This window comes from Palaemon carinicauda, chromosome 6 (assembly GCF_036898095.1).
Source record: "Palaemon carinicauda isolate YSFRI2023 chromosome 6, ASM3689809v2, whole genome shotgun sequence".
Classification (NCBI taxonomy): domain Eukaryota; kingdom Metazoa; phylum Arthropoda; class Malacostraca; order Decapoda; family Palaemonidae; genus Palaemon; species Palaemon carinicauda.
Genome location: NC_090730.1, coordinates 145,491,827 through 145,516,066, shown reverse-complemented (window position 1 = coordinate 145,516,066; position 24,240 = coordinate 145,491,827). Strand labels below are relative to the sequence as shown.

Sequence of the window (24,240 nt, the reverse complement as noted above, 5' to 3'; positions counted from 1 at the left end):
TTGTTTTTTTAGAGGATTTTGTGCTGAAAAAAATTTTCCCCCAATTATTTTTAACCATTATGATATAAGCTTCTCAAATTTAAACGTTAATTTCCTGCAGTGATAATGAATCTATGATAGTAGAAATATTAATATTTATATGTATTGATATATATATGTATGAGTATATATATTTTATCTATCTATCTATCTATATATATATATACATATTTATATATATATATATATATATGTATGTATATATATATATTTGCATATATATATATATATATATATATATATATATATATATATATATATCATTAGACATTAACTTGTTTTACCAGATAAATCTTTGTTGATGTGTGTGTGAAATGTTTGATATTATTTCAAGAGCAATGAGATTACCGATACTAATATTTTCATTCATGGTAAATGGATTTGATAATATTGTGGTACAAGTAGAGTTCACCAAAAATTTAGTTGACAAAATGAGAATTTAAGAAGGATTGTACATAGAGAACAATTAAGAGATAAATTTGAATGCTGCAAGAAACATACGAGACGTCGAGGGAGATTGCGGGATTGATATGTGATAGGACAATTGTAATCAAGCTAAAAGTCAAAATCTATAGCACAGTAATAAGACCTGTATTAATGTATGTATCAGAAACGTGGGCTCCAAGACGAAAAGAAGAAGCAAAGCTGGAGAGAACAGAAATGAGAATACTGAGGTGAATTATGGGGATATCACTACTTGAAAGATTGGAAAGTGATGAAATAAAAAGAATGGCAGGTGTAGTAAAGATTCCAGAAGTGATAGAGTATCCTGACTGAGTTGGTGTAGGCACATATTGCGGTTGGATGGTGAGAAGGTATTGTGGATGGCATGGGAGGAATCTGTTACGGGGGGAGTGGCCAAGATCGAGAGGGAGGCAGAGAATGACATGTAGAGATAAGGTGAAGGATGATCTAGAGTTCTAGACTCTAGAGGGAAGACGTTTGGTGGAAGAGGATGCCTTTGATAGAAGGCACTGGAGAGGTCACATAAGGCAACCGACCCCTTAATGCAGGGATAACAGTGTGAAAGATGAATCGTAGGTTTACAAATGAATGTGGCAGAGTGTACATGATGTTAGGGGAACAATTAAAGGACAAAAGAATAGACAGCTGGCATTATGATTGAGTATCCTGTTTATCATTTGAGAAATCATTCCAAATGATATACAATATCCTTTAATCCTTTGCTCATTTATTGACTTTCAATATGAAACATTCATATACTGGAGGGATAATGGTTAATCATTTATCCAATTAGATCATTCTGATAAGCTTACAAATAAACATTCACGAATTATCTTATTAATTCGAAAATATAAACTCATAAATGAATCATTATCATTAATATTTAGATATTAATCACAAATACCGTAGATAATATTCCATAAAAAAATACAGTAGATTACTAAGACAGATACAATATGTCACCGAGACGTTAATTCTGATGGTGAATACCATACCATGTCACCATGGATATAGAGCACTATAAGCTACAAAGACAAATGCAACATATGACCAAGAAAAATATCACAATCTGTCACTAATACATAGCATGAAATTATCATGAAAATAGCATTCCGTATTTCACCGAGAAAAATAGAATACGATATGTCACTAAGATAAACATTAGATTAATTCATAAATACCCTTGCATGTCACCAAGAAAACAATATCAATTGCCTCTAAGGTTAATCCCAAGTCACTTAGGCAAAAGCCGTATGTAGTTACACAAAGCATAAGATATTTTGGCAAATATCATTCCATATGACACAATGGTTACTTTGAAATATAATGGTACAATTTAGGTATTAATGAAGGTCCCGTCAGTCATAAATAAATATAATAAAATATACATGTGCAGTAGGTCACCCAATCCAGAAGAGTGACACTTCATTCATATCACTGAAATGTTATTAATAGTACTTTGAGCTGATCAAACAGTCGTCAGAGGTTAAGGTCGGTATGCATCATCATTATTATTATTATTACTAGCCAAGCTACAACCGTAGTTGGAAAAGCAAGATCTATAAGCCCAGGGGCTCCAGTAGGGAAAAATAGCTCAGTGAGGAAAGGAAATAAGGAAATAAATAAATGATGAGAACAAATTAACAATAAATCATTCTAAAAAAAAGTAACAACGTAAAAACAGATATGTCATATATAAACTATTAACAACGTCAAAAAAAAAATATGTCATATATAAACTATAAAAAGACTCATGTCCGCCTGGTCAACTTAAAAACATTTTCTCCAACTTTGAACTTTTGAAGTTCTACAGATTCAACTACCCGACCAGGAAGATCATTCCACAACTTGGTAACAGCTGGAATAAAACTTCTAGAGTACTGTGTAGTATTGAGCCTCATGATGGAGAAGGCCTGGCTATTAGAATTATCTGCCTGCCTAATATTACGAACAGGATAGAATTGTCCAGGGAGATCTGAATGTAAAGGATGGTCAGAGTTATGAAAAATCTTATGCAACATGCATAATGAACTAATTGAACGACGGTGCCAGAGATTAATATCTAGATCAGGAATAAGAAATTTAATAGACTGTAAGATTCTGTCCAACAAATTAAGATGAGAATCAGCAGCTGAAGCCCAGACAGGCGAACAATACTCAAAACAAGGTAGAATGAAAGAATTAAAACACTTCTTCAGAATAGATTGATCACCGAAAATCTTTAAAGACTTTCTCAATATCACTCAGTGCTTCTATGAGTAATGGCTTCCATGGCCTATGGGACCGAAATGCTAGAAATATCATATGCTAACATTTACACATAAATGTTTTCCCCATAGCCGGGTAGTGCTGTCAGTGAACCTTAAGCAGTATGGATTACTGTTTCTTTGCTGTATCCTTTTAACTCCCCCCCCCCAGCTGTACCCACTTCTTAACTATCTTCTATACATATGTACCCACTTTCTTGGTCTTTCTTCCCTCCCTATTTTAACTTTTACTTCAAAGTAAAATTGTATTATTTTCCGGTATTTGCACATTGGTAATGAACGGTATCTATCTATCTATTTATCTATCTATCTATATATATACTGTATATATATATATATATATATATATATATATATATATATATATATATATGTATATATATATATAGATATAGATATATATATATATATATATATATATATATATATATATATATATATATATATATATATATATATATATAGATATATTGATGTGTGTGTATGGTTTGCTCCCACAAGGATCACGTATATAACAGAATAAATTGCAAGCCATAGGAAATAATAAAAACTTTTATTATCCATTATATGTATTTACGTATATTGGGTAGATTCATTGGTGTTTACGTTTTTTTTTTATATAATTTTAAAACTATTTAAAACCTTAATGATTGAGAGCCCAGTATAGTAATGAAAAGCAAAAGCTGTAATAGTTAGCTGTAATAGAGTATCAAGCACAAGCACACAATCATGATATTTAAACATTATTATCTTTGATTACCTTTTCTCCCGATATTGGGTGGAAAGTTTTCTTTGAGTCATAAAATATTATGTTGTGTAATTGTTGAAAAAATTTGCAGGAAGAACGATATGTAGATAACATATGACATACTATTATTCACTAAAATGTTTAACATTCTGCCAATAAAAAATTATACTTCAGTGTCCGTGACGTAAGAAGCTGAATCCGTATTTACTTATGTTCATCATCAAAATGACACGGTTGATGTTTTTTTTCTTTTTTTTTAAGAATAGTATTTAATCTATTTCATTTTAGGATAATAGCAAATCGCCATTATAGCATTCTATAATTACAAAACAAAAATTACCTTTCTCATAAGGAAAAACTTAATCTTCCACGTGAGTTGGTATTTTACAAATATGACTAGCTATTCAAAGCACTACTCTGCTATGGGGAAAACATTTATGTATAAATGTTAGTTGGTACTTTCAATCAAGCTATTCTTGAGGCCAATATAAAACGGTAGGATGTACATCTTTAGGGATTTCCAAATTTACCTTCTGTATATAAACAGTGGGCAACTACCATAGCTTCTTTATTATTATTTTTGCTATTGGACATTTTAAAATTGTATTTAATTATAACTCTAGAAACAAAATATGACAGATAAATCCAGTGTTATTAAGCAAATAGGATTAAGTTTGACTTTCTATCCCTAAGCCTTTTTTCAGATTTTTCGAGCGTTGCTTTATTTTTCAAAACAATCTTTTCTTTCTAAAGTTACAAAGTATTTCATTTAGTTGAATGTTTTAGATAAGAAGAATGTTACGCAATAAAGTTGACTTTTGAGTATCCTGATATTTGGGAAACTCTAGTTGTGAATACTAGACTGTATTTAATGTTCGTTGAGGAGTGTTTAATATTTTAATATATTGCCACCCCTAGGAATTTTTCAAATTCGATCTACAAAGGAGTCCATTGCAAATACTAGCAAGATGGTTCTCATATTACCATAAAATCCATATTTTCACAAAAAGGACATTAGGCTTTGCTAATGGACCCGAAAGCTATGGATGACCAAACACCAACACCACCATATATGAATAACACCAAATTTCTGTTTTCTGCTCATAAGCACTATTAAACGTTCTCAGCTTCAAAGTGAAGTTAGTAAAGATATTTTTACAGAAAGACTGATTGTTACAAATCATGTCTTGTTAATCCGTTATCGTTTGTAAAGCATTGGCAAATCTCAAAACCAAATGTTTCATGTTTAGCTTTACGCAAATCCAAAATCCTTACTATTGTAATTATCATTTGAGTGGAGGAGAGGAGAGGTGCCCTTTAGTTATTCCTTGTTTGTGCTTGCTACTGGGGGAATGCCATCCTGCAGCGCCCACTTACCTGCGAAGCGTTATTGTTGTAATATCATGTTTATTTTTATTATTTCCCCGTTACATCTAGTACTTTCCCCTAGATAAAGCGCTTTAGTCCTGACCCGAACTTTGATGTCAAGTTTTCGAAACGGTATCAATAGTTGTATTGTTTCTGGCTTTTGATAAAACTGTCAGCAATGAAAGAATTTTCCGCTGATAGAGGGATCTATCAATTTTAGTAAAAAGTCCTTTTAAAGGTTTAAGGTTTAAAGGCCTCTCATGATTGGCAGAGGCAAGGGACAGTGACATTTCCCTAGCAAGCAGGACAATGCCCTAGAGGCTTACCGTATACAGTATGCATATGATCAGCGCCCAATACCCCTTTTCACCCAAGCGAGGACCAGGGATGGCCAGGGAAAGGCTGCTGATGACTCAGCAGGTAGGCCTATTGGCTCCCCCAAACCCCCATCCTTACCTCACAACGATGGTAGCGACCTAAGGAACTAATGAGTTTGAGCGGGACTCGAACCCGAGCCTGGCAATTACCAGACAAGGACCTTACCAATATGCCACCAGTAAATGGTGCCACATTTACTTGCTCTGTGTATAGAACAAGAAAGAGATGAGAGAAATACTGATATTAGAAGTGAAGGGTGAATTTATATTAGTGCTGTTCTTCCTATACGATTTCAATTCAACGACCAACTGATACAAGAGCTCTTCAAACTTCCCTTATTCATCAGTCCCAAGCAAATACAAAAGGAGAAACTTTAGACAAAACCACCGACGCCAGCTAAGTATAGATTCAAAGCTGCTGCTGGTGAGGAGGCTACGAACAGAAGGCGTGTTTGTTTGTGTCGATGTCACACTGTTATCAAGGACAGAGATACAGGAAATAAAGAAGTGACAAAAATAGAAGAGAAAAACACAAAGAGCATTTGGTAACTTTGAGAACAAACGAGAACACTGTTTAATCAATGATCATCCCTTGGTGAGTATCGATGTATGTCTGAGAGTGGCAAGTCTCACAAAAGAAGGAATAATGATTTTCTTTCCTTCTCCGTTTTTAAACAAAGGTAAGATTTGCGCTCCATTGCAGAAGAAAAGTATGGAAAATGTAGCGAGAGCATCTCATAGAATAGAAAATGAGTTCGAAGTGCGCAGGGAAAAAACTCGAACTGGGAGAATGTGTCATTATTTTTGGAATTGGTTTAGAATTCCCAGTACGACGGAGGAAACGATCGGGTTGGAAAACTATTTGGGAAGAATGCAAAAGCACAGAATTATCATATCTTTTTTTTTTTATTATTTTGGATTCAGATACTCCAGTTGGGGCCCTATCGATATTTTTTTTTTATACTTTCAAGTTGATCAATAGCGAAAAAAAAGGATTGATGTAAACCCCTGACTCTTGTTACCTTTTTGGTGAATAATGGGAAAGCCTAAAGTCACAGTTTGAATCGATATTTCATCCTCCTTTGTAGGACACTTCCTTACTCTTATACATCGATACCTGATGACGACCATTCTTTCGAATAGAAAAAGGCTTCGCACTTATACTTATTGCGCATCAGCATAATCTCCATTTAACTCGAATATCTTCACGAATTGGCCGAAGAAATCGAATGAAGTAAAAACCGCGAGTAAAATGTTTGCTTTTTACTTTCTAAAATTCACGTGAAAATATATATGATGAAAATGAATTGCGTAAAATTCTGAGCGTATTTCGAAATAGAGCTGAAATTCAGAAAGCCGACTGAAAAAGTCTGCAGACGCCAAACAAATGAAAAGAAACACAAAATAAAAATATGAAGCTTTGAAGAAAAACTTGAGATATTGATTAGAAGGAGTTTGAGAGAGAGAGAGAGAGAGAGAGAGAGAGAGAGAGAGAGAGAGAGAGAGAGAGAGAGAGAGAATATTCACTCAAACTGATGTGTAACTGTGATACAGAACAGAATTGAAATGTATTATATTGTAGATGGTTTAAAGTGTATCAATAGGCTATCATCAAAATGGAGTAAATACTCTCATGTATAATTTATTTTCTTTCTTTCTTTAAGACTGGAAATTGATTAAGAAAATCATCAGCTGTTATAGAAGCAAGATAATGAAATTATATCCCAAAGTGTTAATATCAATTTTGTATTAATCTTTCGATATTTTACTGACATGCATTCACAGTGAGAACATGTCTAAAAAGATGTAAGCAAATGTATAAAGAAGAAAATAGATATATTAATAAATTTCTTTGAAAAGTGAAATAAGTAAGGAATCATCCCTTAGATTTTTCTTTACGATTCAAGTGATTGATTTATCGAGGTAATGTAAAATGGTTGAATGATTCGTAAATTATCAGAAAGAAACCTGGAAAATAATCATCAATAAAGTAATACATTCTGGTTCCCTATCTGAAATAATCAGTTCAATGCCTGCAAAAGTAATATTGCCACTGCAGTTAAAATTCAAATAGCTACTTAAACGGTTGCCTTGGGCCTGTACTTCAAGGACCAACGGGTATATTCTAAGCGCGCTCGTATAATATGCACCACCTGATATCTGGATTCTCTGTACCTTGGGATCAGAGACCCAATGGGAATCCACTCAAAGATAATAGGTTCTGGTCGGCCAGGGAATCAAACCCCGGCCTAAGAAATTGAGGTTCTATTGACTTAGCAATTCAGTCACTAAGTGTCGCCAAGTCAATGGAACGTCAGTTAATTCGACCTGAGTTCGATTCCCTGGCCGACCAAAAGCTATTATCTTTGAGTTGCTTCCTCCCTTGGGTTTCTGATACCGAGGTAGAGAGAATCCGGATATTAGGAGTGTATAATATATGGCTTATATGAATATATATGAAAGCATGTTAAATGTGCAAAATTATCATATATATATATATATATATATATATATATATATATATATATATATATATATATATATATATATAAAACAAAATGGAGCCTTTTCTAGTCCACTGTAGGACAAAGGCCTCAGACGTGTCCTTGTTCATGTCTGGGGTTTGATAATTTCATCGCACTGGCCACTGCGGATTGCTGATGATAGGAGACTTTTAATCTGATTGCTCACAGTAAACCAACCTAGTATGGGTGCCTTTGACTAGCACAACTTTGGTGATCATGCCGATACACAATTCCTTTCACCACGAGAGAGAGAGAGAGAGAGAGAGAGAGAGAGAGAGAGAGAGAGAGAGAGAGATATTTTAATTATATTGTTCTGAACTAATATGAGCCCCTCATCCATACAAATCCTAATAGACAATATTAGATAAAACTGAAATAAATGGAGGCTGACAATGGGGAAAAGAAATGAAAAGACCACGAATCATCTTGTTGGTTATTGCAAAACCAAAAACGAAACGAATTACCACGCTTTTATATTTCTTTACTGCATCTCTTAAGAATAATCATAGGGATTATATTTTAACTAATCTATGTACGTTTTATGATAATCATAATTTATATTTAATGTGAAACACTAATTTATCGCAATGAACATTTCTTTCACTATATCCTGAGCATAAGTATTAAAAGAATAAGCAAAAATGATTATTGTTCCATGTCAACATGGTAGTCTATTTAGCTTTCTTTTATTCCCCCGGGGGTAAAAAGGAACCAGCTCTATTTGTAGGGTCATCACGCTTAGTCTAGCAAGAGAGATGGGACTGGAAAAGGTTTTCAAAATGAACAAAGCCTAGACATGGTTGGCATCAGCTAACCTTTTTGCACAGGAATGTAGACATATTGTGAGGGAAGTTGCTCATGGATTTCCTATTCAGAATCTCGAAGATGTTTTGTTATTATTGGAGATAAGGAAATAGCAACAGCTTTTATGATTCTGTAAAAATTTGCTTAATTCTTGAATCGAAATTGTTACAATGGCATTTTATTTCACCTTCTGGCGTATATTTACGATTTTTGAAGACTAATCTTGGAAAAGATAAAGTGCACTCGGCAATAATTTTATTTTACAGATTGCAATGTTCATATCTGCTATCATGCCTGTATCATCTTCTTCTTCTCCTTCTTCTTCCCCACAGTTATCCCTACATTAAGGGATCGGTTGCCTGATGCACCTTCTCCAATGGCTTCAATCAAAGGCATCCTCTTCCGCAAAACCTTTTCTCTCCATGTCATCCTTCACCTTATCTCGCCATCTATACTCTGCCTCCCTCTTGTTCTTCTCCCCCTAACAGGTGCCTCCCAAGCTCTCCTTACCCCTCCCCCACCATCCGTCCTCAACCCGTGTCCACACCATCTCAGTCGTGACACTTATCATCTCTGTAATCTTTACCACACCTCCCACTCTTCTTATTTCATCATTTTCCAACCTTTCAAGCAGTGATATTCCCATAATCCATCTTAGCATTCTTGTCTCTGTTCTCTCAAGCTTTGCTTCCTCTTTTTTGTCCTAAAGGCCAAGTTTCCTGTCCATACATTAAAACTCGTCTTATTACTGTGTTATAGATCATGCAGGCATGACTTGCTGTCATGCTTGTTTTAAAGATGTACATGGCTGTTATCTCAACTGCGGTGTTTGAAAATAGGCTAAACTAATTTCCCAATTTTCTCCAGGACATGAATTTGATTAGAAAATTATTCCCATTACAGACATAATGGATCTGTTCTATTAACTTTCTGAGGGTCCTAATTATTTTGATAGTTATATTTCTCTGGTTACTATCTCTATAAAAGTCACCGCTGATGAGAAGTCCCCATGCCTATGTCAATAGATCCTACTTGATAATCACTGGATACTTGAGGTCAAAAGGCTATATATCATGCATTCTTCAAGTCATATTACTGGGCAATAAGGTCATAACTTGTAACTTTGACTGTCTGGTGGTTGGTCTCCTCCATACTTCCGGCGTTATTGCTCAACGAGCAGTGCTAACAAAGTAGCCAGACTAAGGCTAAGATTCTGTGAATATTCATTGGATTTTCTGATGTGAACATTTTTCAGACACTGCGCTAATGATCCCAGCAACTAGAGTCTGCAAATTGGTTTTCTAGGAACTATGGCAATAGAAAATCTGAAAGAAATTTTCACATGACTGCTAGGCAGGAAAGTAAAGAACCTTAGTGTCTTTAGATGTGGTAAATAAAATAAGAAATTGAAGTGTGAGGGTGATATTAGTACTCAAATGAAAATGTTTATACGATATTTAGAGGAAGCAGATTTAAATAAAAGATCAAGAACAAAGACTGCAGGGCATAGCTGTTTGAAAAGGTCCGTACCTCACTCAATACTACTGCACTTTGAAAGAAAGGCAGTTACTAAAGTTATTTAGCCATTAGAACCTGCAATACGGAGAATTATAGTACGTATCCGATAGTAAAGCAAAAGACTTATAGTCGAAATTAAATTAGCTGAAAGGAACTAACTGATATATAAGGAACAACCGCAGGAATATAAAAAATAGATTTTTGAATAAAATGTCTTATATTAATGGCTCTACTGGTGATATGCTATGAGAAAAAATCTCACCTTTAAAATGAAAACAAGAATTATAGTCCACAGTTCGAAAAGGAAAGTAGAATTTCCTCTAATTTTGCAACACTTCAGACACAGGAGCTCATGTCGCACCTCGGAAGATATTGAATCTCGACCGTCTATTGTGTTTCTTATTGGCATCACTACGTTATGAGAGAGAGAGAGAGAGAGAGAGAGAGAGAGAGAGAGAGAGAGAGAGAGAGAGAGAGAGAGAGAGAGCTGTCCTTCACGACACGATCTCAATCTGAAACTCACTAATGCAGACGAATGACAAGAAAGACGAAGAATTTAATGTCATCACTCTCACATTGTTAATAGAAGGTCATAATCATTACCCCACCAACGATGGAAAATTGTCGTAAAGGTTATTTAATAACTCGTTGACGATAATGGTGTCAGGCCTTTCAAGAGTGTCTTCTTACCTACATTTCCTCTCTATTTTAAATCCAATCATTTGTCTATTGATTTGAAGAATTTAAAGGTTGCTCACGAGTGGCAGATGCGAGGGACAGGGTAATGTCCATAAGACCGACCATATACGCACATGATTAGCGCCCAAGCCCCTCTCCACTTAAGCTAAGACCAAGGAGAGCCAGGCAATGGCTGTTGTTAACTCGGCAGGTAGATCTATAGACCCTAACTCCCCATCCCTACCTCACAAGGACGGACAGACTTCAAACACTACTACCAGAAGCCATCCGGTTTGAGCTGGTCTTGAACTCCCGACTCAGATTGTAAGCAGGGAAGTTTCCTGTAGGAAATCTCAGCAACCTCGATACGATAAAATTCTTTTATTTCATTATTCGATTTTATCCCTCATTTCTTAAGTAGTTAATATTTTATTTTATTTTGTTAAAAATTTCATTACCTCTCTTTCCAACCAGTTTTTTTTTCGCGTCCTTTATAGTCTTAAGCCGATTATAATATTTGAATCACAGGCGTGGGGGATTTCAGATAGAATAGAATAGCTAATAAGTAATGCTATTTTCGTCTTTTCAACATATTTATACTTTTATTTTTAAGTGTGCACTTTATTCACATTGGTTTATGAATACTTTAAATATATATTTGTTTTCATGTCAGTTCAACCAGGAATTTCCACATTTTAGAGTTTTACAAAGAATTATGAATCATTGTATTGTTTTGATTGGGAATTACAATGATATGATAATGCAGGGTTAGCTCTGATTTTTTTTTTTTAATATCTTTTGAAAAAATAAACTTTAGAATATAATGAGCAATTTCAAAGGTTTTCCTCCCAATCGCTCTCTGCAATTAACTTATATTCATTGACTCCGAATTTGCATAATCAAGTTATTCATTCTGAGAGGTTATTTTTCCCTTCAGATGAACATCCAGGATATTTCATAGACTTACAAAATGGTTGCACTTGCTGATAAGCATGTTTTGGTTAATACTTCGACCATTCATCTTTATTACGTCGTGTTTTTTCTTGAAATGGAAGAAAATAATCGGTGTCAAGATGAAAAGGAAGAATGATAAGAATGGGATCAGATATAGCGAAGTAACTCTGCCACGAGTGTATGTTTATTAATAATGGTGATAATAATAATAATAATAATAATAATAATAATAATAATATTAATAACAAAAACAACAACAACAATAATAATAATAGTAATAATAATAATAATAATAATAATAATAATAATGTTAGTAAGAAGTAGAAGAAAATTTAGCCAGGAGATGCTTTCGCTGTACTGTACCTCACATACGTAATAGGGTTAAAAAATAAAATTGCGTCGCAACATTTTTGTATGAAATTTTAAAAGTAAATCTTATAATGCACTAAAAGCACTAGTATCGACATTGCTGATGCAAATGTGGCTGATGGCTTCAAACAGAATGTTTTAACGTTGCTAAAATATTGAACACCTGGTATAGATATTAACCGCATTCCGTGATGTGCCTTTTAGGCAACTACTCAACGTGATTACCTTTCGATACAGCGACAACTTTAATGTTTAGCATATTTGCCTTTTAGGCTAAAATATTAATGATAAAACTACTGGTCATATGCCCAAGAACTCTGTAGTAATGAGATCCCAAGGTCCTTTTGTGTTTCCGATTTTCTAATATTTCAGTGTAAAAATTCACTGAAAACCTTGTAATGGCCAAATTGAACGGGAATGATTGAACTAGCTCTACTTGGTCAACTGAATGCGAACTTGTACTAGTTATGGGAGTAGGGTTAGCCCCTGATAGGTTCTCTTAACAAGAAAAAAGTTTTATTTATCTTAGGAATACATAAATATATCAAATACAGATGCTGTTTACCATACTGACCATCCTATAATGTATATCATCTGCTAATGACCTCATTATTTCATTATAATCGTATCAATAACCTTTAAACCAGCATTACGTTACCTTTGTGAGTATGCTTTAATTGTTATTTTTAGTTAGAACGAATCTGAATTCAGTAGGTAGGTGTACACACAAGATGAGCTTTATTCTAATACTTTTTGTTAGTAGTTGAATCCCGCCTCAGTAAGGTTAACTTTTAATATTAAGGAATTTCATGGAAAGTACGAACGAAATCATTGAGGATATCGAGAAATTAAAAGGAATTATGGACATATTAACATACGCTGGATGCTTTTGCTGGATTTGATCTGTGAATTATATATTTTATGGCTTGTATACCAATAATTATTATACAATTACATAGAATGGTGTGTTTATTTATACTCTATGAAATGTATCTGAATTTGACAGAAATTTGTACATAAATCTTTACCCCATTATTATTATTATTATTATTATTATTATTATTATTATTATTATTATAAAAAAGAGATAAGATATTAGTGTGATTGCTCATAGCAAACCAACATAGTATGGGTGACCGTAACTAGTACAGCCTTTCTGATCATGGAGTTACACAAACCCTTTCACCTCGTTAAGGTATCCATACGCAGAAATGTTTTATATATAAATATATATATATATATATATATATATATATATACATATATATATATATATATATATATATATATATATATATATATATATATATATATATATATATGTATATATATATATATATATATATATATATATATATATATATATATATATATATATATATATATAAAAACAATTCAAGCAAAAAATAAATTACAGCAGTGGTGCTTGGAACTTTAGCCTTTAAACTGTCACTAATAGACATACTGGATGCATCTAAAATCCTGCATGGAGTTCTAATCTACATAAAAATACTAAGCCATTCTGATCTGCTGATTTCTCATTTTATTTGGGAACTAAATTGCGTTATGTTACACTGATAAATTAGCCCATAAAGGGGACAAGTCTCTTATCCGGGTGAAGTCGGTTAGCCTAGTTGACCCTTTCTGCTTTGGGTAGTTTATTTCAACCCCCCCCCCCCCGTAGATTTTCTATTTTTTTGTAAGTCTGTATCAATGTTTTGTTCATTCATGCTTCTTTTAAGGGTTTAGTTCTTTTGTTGTATTTTCTTATAATTTTACTTTCTACTTATACCTAAGTTTTAATTAATTTTTATTTTCATCGTAAATCTTTATATTTGTTATTACATCGCGCATAGATTATTACATAATGTTGTTTCAATTCTATTAATTATTCTTATTCTGTTAATCATTTGATACAATTTGAAAATAACTCATTATACGTTTGATGCAAATATCAAGTTAATTATAATTTTATTAGCATTTAAATTAGCAAACAATTATCTGTCAAATTATCAGCAAATAGATGAAAATGGGTATAAATACCTGAAACTAGGAAGATATATAGGTTCATAAATAAATCAATTAATTTGTATGCATTATTTGAGAATTTGTTACCCCGGTTGATATTATTGTAAATTTCAATCACTTATGCAATTTGCCTTTAATTTTCAAGAACGTCCCCACACTGCTAAAGGTGTGTGAGGGCGTAAAAGCCAATGCAATCCAGAGGTGACCTGTACACTTTTCAATCATCTGCAAAAGTAAGATACTTTGCATTTTGCAGCATGATTGTTTGATTATTGAATGTGGTGTGATTGGCCAGATTTCAAAGTTCAAGAGTTCAGCCAGAACATCAATAGAGGCTGTATTAGTAATTTCTTTATCAAGTATTCTATAAGGGATATTTTAATACATATCTTACAGTGCAAGCAAGACGACTACCAATTTGAAAATTTAATCATTTTCAAATCGATGTTCGTCTTGCTTGTGTATTGTAATATCCCTTATGGACTACTTGAAAAATTAATTAGTAATACAGCGTACTTTGTGTTTCAAAATTCATAGTACTGCGAGCAAGATTGTTTCATAGTTGAACAGTAAAAGAAATTAAGGATTTCTGGTACTTAGTTGCGTGATGGTTAACCACAATAACTTGTGGATGGTAGTAATCTGAAGTGAGCTACTAAAGCTAAATTATGAAATTTAAACACTAAAAATGATGAAAGAAGTTATCTGTTAGAGTAGATTTCATGGAAGATCTCCAAATAGGAAACCTTCTAGGAAGGGTCTAAAACATATTTACCTCTGTAGGGAAAAAAGTAACCACGACTTCAAGGAATCGTGTCTAAAAGATGAAAATATTCCGAGAGGCTGTTGACATAGAAAAGTATTCAAATTATGGTAGAATAGTATATCTGAATCGAAAGCCTTATAGAAAATATGATGATTCAGTTGTTAGAATAATTAGAGGGTACATATTTGATATCTTGTGAAAAAGAAAACTTAAAGTCGTTAGTTCTACGATTTGTTCGATATTAAGAACTGTTAAGGGTACATCGTTGCCTATGTAAAGTAGTCACTTGGGTATAATGACGCATAATGGCTACCTTTTGGAAAGACCCCGTAACTAATGTAAGGTTTGCATTATCTAAAACAGTGGTTCTCAACCATTTTTAACCCATGGATTTTTATCCTCTTCATTTTTGTGGAACCTCATAACCGTTTTATATATATATATATATATATATATATATATATATATATATATATATATATATATATATATATATATATATATATATATAACAATATGTATTTTTCACTAATAGAAAAGGGGAAGTATTGATATCAAGAATGAAATTAAATGTAAATTATTTTGTATTATTTTGAAGAAAGACTAAATTGCAAATAAACTTTTGATGATTAAACCTACTGCATACTATTATAATAAATCGTTATGATATCGGCCTAAGTAATTACAAAAGTTCAGATTTATTCAATAAGATCCCTGCGGTTGATGCTACTCAGCAAGTTTTTTTCATATTAGGCTTCGATGCCAATAATATTCGAAGATCACCAATGTCGAGTGTATTAGGAGCTTTTGATATTGAGTGAAAACCCCTACTAAATCCTGGTTCAACAAGGGAATATGATTGGAAATCTATTGACAGAGCTGTACTTTATCCCAGAGTAGTGGGTACTTTGACGTTTTGAGGGTTATCATGCGGTCGATCTTGAACTTAATTTTTTATTATTGGATTTAGACGGGTGTTGTCCATTATGTCTGTTTTCCATTGTCCCTCGGATAAATTCATGTTTTTATTTAATTTATAAGGGCCGATTTCATAATCTTTCTCTTGTACGGACAGGAACGTTTACTATATGATGATGACTCACTCTAGTTGATTTGCTGACCCAAGTCTCTTATATTATTCTAATATGAAAAGGTCAACCGGGGGTAATTGATATGCTGCTTCTGTCATTAAAGGTCCTCCAGGCTTTTCCTGGGGGACAATATCCCGGTCAATCCTCAACAACAACTATCATTAAAGAACAATAAATCCTAGTCATATTCTCTTCACTTAGAGGTTTATGAATTCCAAGGGAGATTAGTTGGTCGATTATGGCTACTGCCAAGGGACTTTTTTAGATATGAGTTTCTTCCTTACTCCTAAAACGAGCTGTCACATTGTTTTGAGTTTGTTGTTAGAGACTAGCTGGAAAATAAATAGTGCCCTTATTGCACTATGTCATTTTCTAGGCCAACAATTATATCACACTTGAAGATTAAATCAAGTAAGGCTTAAAAATACGACTTTTAGGAATGTCTAACAATAATAACTATTTTGGCAGTCATATATGAAACTGTTTAGAGAACTAAGAACATAGCGACTGACACACTAGTTTCGAAATTCTTGTATAAGAATATTTGGAGAGATAATCTTTATCAGCATTACAATACTCAAATATGGTTTCATAATTTTTCTCTCTTGTGGAAAACAAATATAGTCGTCTCTTTTTGTGTAATTTATTCCACACACACACATATATATATGTATATATAAATATATATCTATACATATATATATATACATATATATATATGTATATATATATATATATATATATATATATATATATATATATATATATATATATATATATATATATATACAGAATATAGACGTTGTAGTTTAATGTAATGATTTATAACGTATGTCCTTTTAACATAATAAGTTAAATTATTACATTTGTATTTAAAATAATAAAGGTAAAAACGTCAGAGCTCTTGGTATTCATCTGATAAAAGAAATCGTTCCTTTGCGTGTAAAACCAGAGCACTTTCCTCAAACCTTGACAACATGCACAGCGCATTAGCAAACAACCAAACTCATTAATACAAATCCGTATGCACGAACACTATTAATGAGGGAAAGTCGTTACAACATTAATTGATTTAAGCAATCAACTTACTTCATTAGTAAGATTGGAATGAAGAGAGATATACTTGCATGCCTCGCTATACCTCTTGTGAGTTAATTGCAACTTGCTTCTATCTTGTTTCTCGAAGGATAAGTTGGGAATTTCATTAATGGCTTAACGTTGATAGAAGTTTTGAATCATAGCTCGGTAAGCGAGAAATACAAAATTCCAAGTATAGTCTTACTAGAAAGCTATCTGAGATCACTACCAATCTTGAGGGTTTTATGTCAAAGAATCCGTTTTCCTCGTGATAAGGTTTTTTTTTTCTATTATGTGAACCGAGGTCAGTAAAGTACGAGACCAATTAAGATAAGCCTTATGGCGCCCAAGCTTATTGTCGAAATCACTAGTAAATGAATTACTTTAATGGCCGTAGGAATTCTTAGCAAGTTTACTTCACCTGCCTAACTTCTTACAGATTGAAAAAAGTCTAACCTGATACGTAAAAGAGGTGCATTATTTTAGATATATTTTTTATGATGTTGATAAGGACGTTCTATATATATATATATATATATATATATATATATATATATATATATATATATATATATATATATATATATATATATATATGTGTGTGTGTGTGTGTGTATACACTTTATATATACATATATAAACACATACATAATATATATATATATATATATATATATATATATATATATATATATATATATATATATATATATATATATATATATATAGCAGAGAGAGAGAGAGAGAGAGAGAGAGAGAGAGAGAGAGAGAGAGAGAGAGAGAGAGAGAGAGAGAGAGAGAGAGAGAGAGAGAGAGAGAGAGAGAGAGAATTAGGAAGATACAAATGTGTCTCGAGATTACACGAATTTGTTATTCACTTTAGATTTACAGATACATACATAAGAAATAAGAGTAGAATTTTCATGATCTGAATATCCCTGTTATGTAATCACAGGCATGTTCTTACTTCTACGTAATAATCAAATAACTACCATGCGTACGTAATCAATTATATACTCCAGTAATTATTTAGCATCTAATCCACCTCATAATCATCTACTCTACGTTTAGAAATCAATGCTTAAAATATTTTTCTTTTGGCAAATACCAATAAAACTGTTCACTTCTTGGGTTACAATAACACAGCTATGTTATTCTGCACATACCATGAATCATAAAATATATTGATTCTGTATACAATATGGACCTGTCAATAAGATGGCTCTTGGTGCTTGAAAACATTCATCTGAAGTTACATGCCAATACCAATCAATTTATATTTATAGAATTCGTAATTGTATTTTGCTGATTGGTGAGATGATACTTTCCGTCTTCGAGGACGAAAAGATATATTTCTTTTCGTAATTCGTTTATCCTCCCAAGGCAGATTTTATTACAAATGAAACTATTACACGTGAGAGGGATCATTCAATATGCATGTCGTTTGCTCTCAAGGAGCTCCGTTTACTTTTCATAGGCTAATCTGGAAGGTGTTTAAATAGCACATCCCTCTGCCGACGGAGCCCGAGAAACAATTCCTCATTTCATGGATTTTTGGTTAACTTCTTAAAAGCGATTTCGGTTTACATTGTAACAGCAAACTAATCTTACCTTATATTTTTTTTTACCCATGTTTGGAGGCTATCTGCGTATCTATATTAGGATTGGTTCAAACTGTCTAATTGAGAAAAAGGTCTCCCATCCATCCTTAAAGGAATTTAGGAAAGCAAGAAAACAAGGAAAGCAGAGGAGGTTCAGGAAAATGGAAACAATTACCCAACAACTTTATGGAGACGATAACTCCAGTAAGAAATTATGGTCGCAATCTAAAATTAGATGAGACTTGAAAGAAAGGAAATGTATCCTCCCTTCTCAAGTTACGATCTTGCATACACATACATACATGTATGCATCATGATGCATACAAAATACGATTTTTTTTTTAAGAAATGCAGAATATTCGAACATAGTTACTTAATTCATTAAAAAAACTCTTGATCTTTCACCATTTTTCATATCAATTATTGGTCCCTGAAGGTCAGTTTAATGGAGTATAAAAACATTAGAAAGTAGAGATTAAAATAAAATATTTGAATACATGTTATTGGATATACAGAGGCTTTGTTCTAAACTTGACATAAAAATATAGTACTTTGCATTCAACTTCATTAAAGCGAATGATAAAAGCATGGGTAAGTTTAACACTCTCAGATAGATAGCGTTCAACACAGAATTCCATAACAATGATACAAATTTCTACAAAAAATAAAAATAAACTTTAATTTGAAAGTAGCAATAAAGAGGAGAATTATGACCACGATAAATCGACAAACGTTAACTGGTAACTATCAATTACTCCTTCGTGAAATTATATGAATGTTCAGTAAGTGTAAAACACATTTATATAAAGCAAAAAATGGATGTTAGATTTAAAGAAAATTGTTAAATGTTGCTTGTCTCATTTTATTTTATTCGTCATACATTTATATAACGCTCGTAAAATATACATAATTATATTGTCGGTAGTTTTGTGCATATATACATATATTATTATTATTATTATTACTTACTAAGCTACAACCCTAGTTGGAAAAGCAGTATGCTATAAGCCCAGGGGCTCCAACAGGGAAAATAGCTCAGTGCGGAAAGGAAAAAAGGAAAATAAAATATTTTAAGAAGAGTAACAACAATAAATATCTCCTATATAAACTATAAAAACTTTAACAAAACAAGAGGAAGAGAAATAAGATAGGAGAGTGTGCTCGAGTGTACCCTCAAGCAAGAGAACTCTAACCCAAGACAGTGAAAGGCCATGGTACAGAGGCTATGGCACTACCCAAGACTAGAGAACAGTGGTTTGATTTTGGAGTGTCCTTCTCCTAGAAGAGCTGCTTACCATAGCTAAAGAGTCTCTTCTACCCTTACCAAGAGGAAAGTGGCACTGAACAATTACAGTGCAGTAACCCCTTGGGTGATGAAGAATTGTTTGGTAATCTGTGTTGTCAGGTGTATGAGGATAGAGGAGAATATGTAAAGAATATGCCAGACTATTCAGTGTGTATGTAGGCAAAGGGAAAATTAACCGTAACCAGAGAGGAGGATCCAATGTAGTACTGTCTGGCCAGTCAAAAGACCCCATAACTCTCTAGCGGTAGTATCTCAACGGGTAGCTGGTGCCCTGGCCAGGTACGTCTAATATTTTTAATGCTATTTTCACTGTCTTATAATTTTCTCTTGAAGTTTATGACTTTATCTGAAAGACGATGTCCTCTGTCTGCTACACGTTTTAATTAAAATTTTGTTTTAGATAAAAAAGAAAAAGATCGGTGGAGACGATATCAGGTATTTTCCAAAGAAGTAAACAGGAGACCTTTGATCATTATTCCACTATGATAAAATACGTTGCACAATTTCGTTTTTGATATCTCTTATCAGGAGGTATTTTGTTTCCTTTTCTCTTCTATATAAACACCCAGTTTTAATTTTGGGAAAGGTAAATTAAAGGCAAGAGAGACGGGGAACTTCACGAGCCCAAAGTGACAGAGCGTAAGTTTAATTTAATTGGCAAAAAAAGTTAATCTGATTATGTTAGCATGGTAAGATCCGATAACTCATTGAAAAGTTTCATCCCCCGTGTAGCCTAACCTACCCTCTCTCTCTCTCTCTCTCTCTCTCTCTCTCTCTCTCTCTCTCTCTCTCTCTCTCTCTCTCTCTCTCTCTCTCTCTGTTCCCCGCATATTCAAGATATACTGTATATTTGACTCTCTCTCTCTCTCTCTCTCTCTCTCTCTCTCTCTCTCTCTCTCTCTCTCTCTCTCTCTCTCTCTCTCCTGCATATATTCAAGATATATATTTGACTCTCTTTCTCTCTATCTCCATATATTCCAGATATCTATTAGAAATATAAGAGCAGGTATGACGATTATTATAGGGGACAGATTTCCTCGCCTGTTAATTAATGAACAAGAGGTGTAATTAAATTAACGAGAACACCGGAGAATTATTCTAGCTATTTTTGAATTAATACGTAAATTAATACATCTTTTCCTTTGTTTTATGCAAATGAATGAGCAACCACGACTTTAATGTAAAATAGTGACTTTTTTCATGGCTGCTAACGGTGGACAAATATTTGAATCGTCCGTGAAATGTTTGTAAATATTATTATATGTTTTTGCTTCTCGCGTGAGAGGATGAAATGAACAGCGAAGCAATGGGAGATGTGCTTCTCACCCCTGCTGGAGGACGACATATGCGGGAAATGAGGGGAAGGGAATATAATGCGAAATACTAGTCCAACCATAACGCATAATAGGAATAAAAGATTTAGTTCTTTGCCAAAAATCCTCAATTCTATGTAGTCTTCTTGAAAAGTCATTGGCTAGACTGGTTTTCTTTTCAAGCATCGCCCATATATGATAAAGAGCAAGTGTCTGGCTATATTATATATATATATATATATATATATATATATATATATATATATATATATATATATATATATGTATATATTAAATATATATATGTATATATAAATATATATATAAATATATATATATATATATATATATATATATATATATATATGTATATATAAGTATATATATATATGTATATATATACATATATATATATGTGTATATATATATATATATATATATATATATATATATATATATATATATATATATATATATATATATATATATATATATATATGCTCAACTCTCCCTGTCTCTCGAGTAGGGGGTAGAGGCAGTGTCATATCCTGGTGAGAGGGGGTTGCATGTACATAACTATCGAAGCATTTAACCGTCATTTTTGACGGGTCGCGTAAACTAGTCTTATATAAAGATATTTTTGCTGTTGTAGGTCTCTGTCATCCAGTTAACCATGCCCAGGTGTAGGTGTTAGGTGTCATAGCTTTTTAAAATCTTGATGTTGTGCTTACCAAACTCACAAAGTTCTTAAGAATTCTTAAGCAGACCCCTAATGTTTTTAGGGTTGAATATATGGCTTTAAATATTATGACATAACAAAAGAAATCAATGGTAAAATTGCTTTTCAACTCTTTTTGGAACCTAACATCGCATATTTGATTGGCATGGTTCACCTTTAGATTGCTCCGCGTAGGATGGATAAAATAAAATAGACAATGGAATTGATACAAATTTCCAATGAAAAATGAAAGGAGGCAATTTCCTGTCCATTTGATGGAATAGCAAGCTACAGCCACTGGGATAATGCAGTGATGGGAATGCTTAACCATATCATCAGAGAAGGAATGATTGGAAATATTTTATGTATCAACTTGGAATGACATTTCAGTATCAGAGTTTTATACGATGTTCTCAAACATTGACTGAACTGCGAGTACGTGTATACAAGATTGATCGCAATCAGTGGCTTTTAAAACATGACATCCTAACTACTAATTTACTCCACCCACAAAACCAGTTGACTGTTCATATAATCTGAGAGATGAACACCTTGGCTATCTTTACACCCCTAACGAATTCAGGAGAGTCTCGTCTCCCTAAAAATTAAATGAAGAAACCAATAAGATGGACTATGCTAGATAAGTTTTTGCTGTATTTATTCTTAATCGTAATTAATTACCTCTTAATCATGATTAAAAATTTTAAGTTTATGTGAGAAATTAATGAAATGTTACAGCGGAGGTAATTACTGGAAGTGCTAGTGTTGTCCGGTTAATTGCATTATATTTATTATTAGTATAATGGTAATTACTATCATAGTCCGTATTCTGGTTTGAGCTGACGCAGCAGTTTATATCATTAAAGCTAATAGCAACTGGCAGGTCATGCATCTAAATGATTTTAAAATCGGAACCCTTTACTGAAATATTCATGCAGCCACATTCTAAGCATTCTTTTTTTCTTTTTTTATTCATGGATTATGTATTTGTTAATTTCACTATTTAATTATCTGGTCAAATTAAACGAGGTAGTGGTACTTTAATATTCATTATGATAATGCAGTAATTATAGATTTATGAAGATTTCTCTTTCTGCTTCTATAATATATCGGCCTATCAAAAGCGAGATAGAGGCTATAGTAATATCGTCTGTTGATATACTGTATAGTGTATACTGACAATGTCCAACCCCCTTCGCCCTATAAAAGACAGTACTGAGAACCTGCGAGATTGATTGATTGATTATCAGTTAGCTGGCATTCTGACATAGAACCTAAGAGATTCACATGTGATTTTGAAGGTAAGCACATTGTAGGTTTCATCTCATTCGAAAGCTTCTATGTGTGGTTCCATAGCAACGAAGGAGCCTAAACTTGGCATAAAAATATAATATATTCTTTACCTTGTGGCGTTCTGACGATTCTACCCATATTTTTTCAATTTCCAACTTATGCTTTAGGGGTTGTCTGAGGAATTTAGCGTTCACCATTGAAGAATAAGATAATATTTTTATTTTCACATAGAAATGCGGTAACATGACTAGTGTAGACATGGGCATTTACGAGGACTTATACTTAATCAGCACTTACAATGTCTTTCCATACTCAATATATTCGTATAATTCTCTTTGTACATAAAGATATTATTTTCTGATGTGCCATAAATCATTATACTAATCAGCACGTACAACGTCTTTCCATACTCAATATGTTCATACAATTCTCTCTGTACATAAAGATACTATTTTCTGATGTGCCATAAATCATTATACTTAATCAGCACTTACAATGTCTTTCCATACTCAATATGTTCGTATAATTCACTCTGTATATAAAAATGCTATTTTCTGATGTACCATAAATCATGTTTGATAATTTCAGGCTAGAGACAATTTCGTAGCATTTATAGAATGCGTTATGTATAACTACATATATCATGTTTCAGAATGTCAAGTATTTCTGCCAACACATATTTTTCATTTGATATCTCAGACCTTAATATCTGCAAACTTTCTTCCAACAGCAACGACCACCATGTCTATAGTAGCCTTAGCAGGGGAAAGAGCCAAACTTCCTTGTGAGCTTCCCATTCCAAGCGGCAGACCAAGTCTTGTCCTATGGTACAAAGACCACGACTCCAAACCTTTCTACAGGTAAGGGATTTTATTTATTTTACCACGATTTGTACCCTACATTTATACGGTGCCAAAATAATGTTATGAGTTATT

At 32.9% G+C, this 24,240-nt stretch overlaps 1 protein-coding gene across 1 annotated transcript in view; it reads left to right on the top strand.

Moving 5' to 3' along the window:
• The window catches only part of LOC137643275 (protein turtle-like), a 701,767-nt gene that overhangs the window by 95,736 nt on the left and 581,791 nt on the right, over positions 1 to 24,240 (top strand). The window contains 1 exon segment of the mRNA XM_068376115.1: positions 24,036 to 24,165. Within this exon segment, the coding sequence (XP_068232216.1) occupies positions 24,036 to 24,165 (130 nt within the window).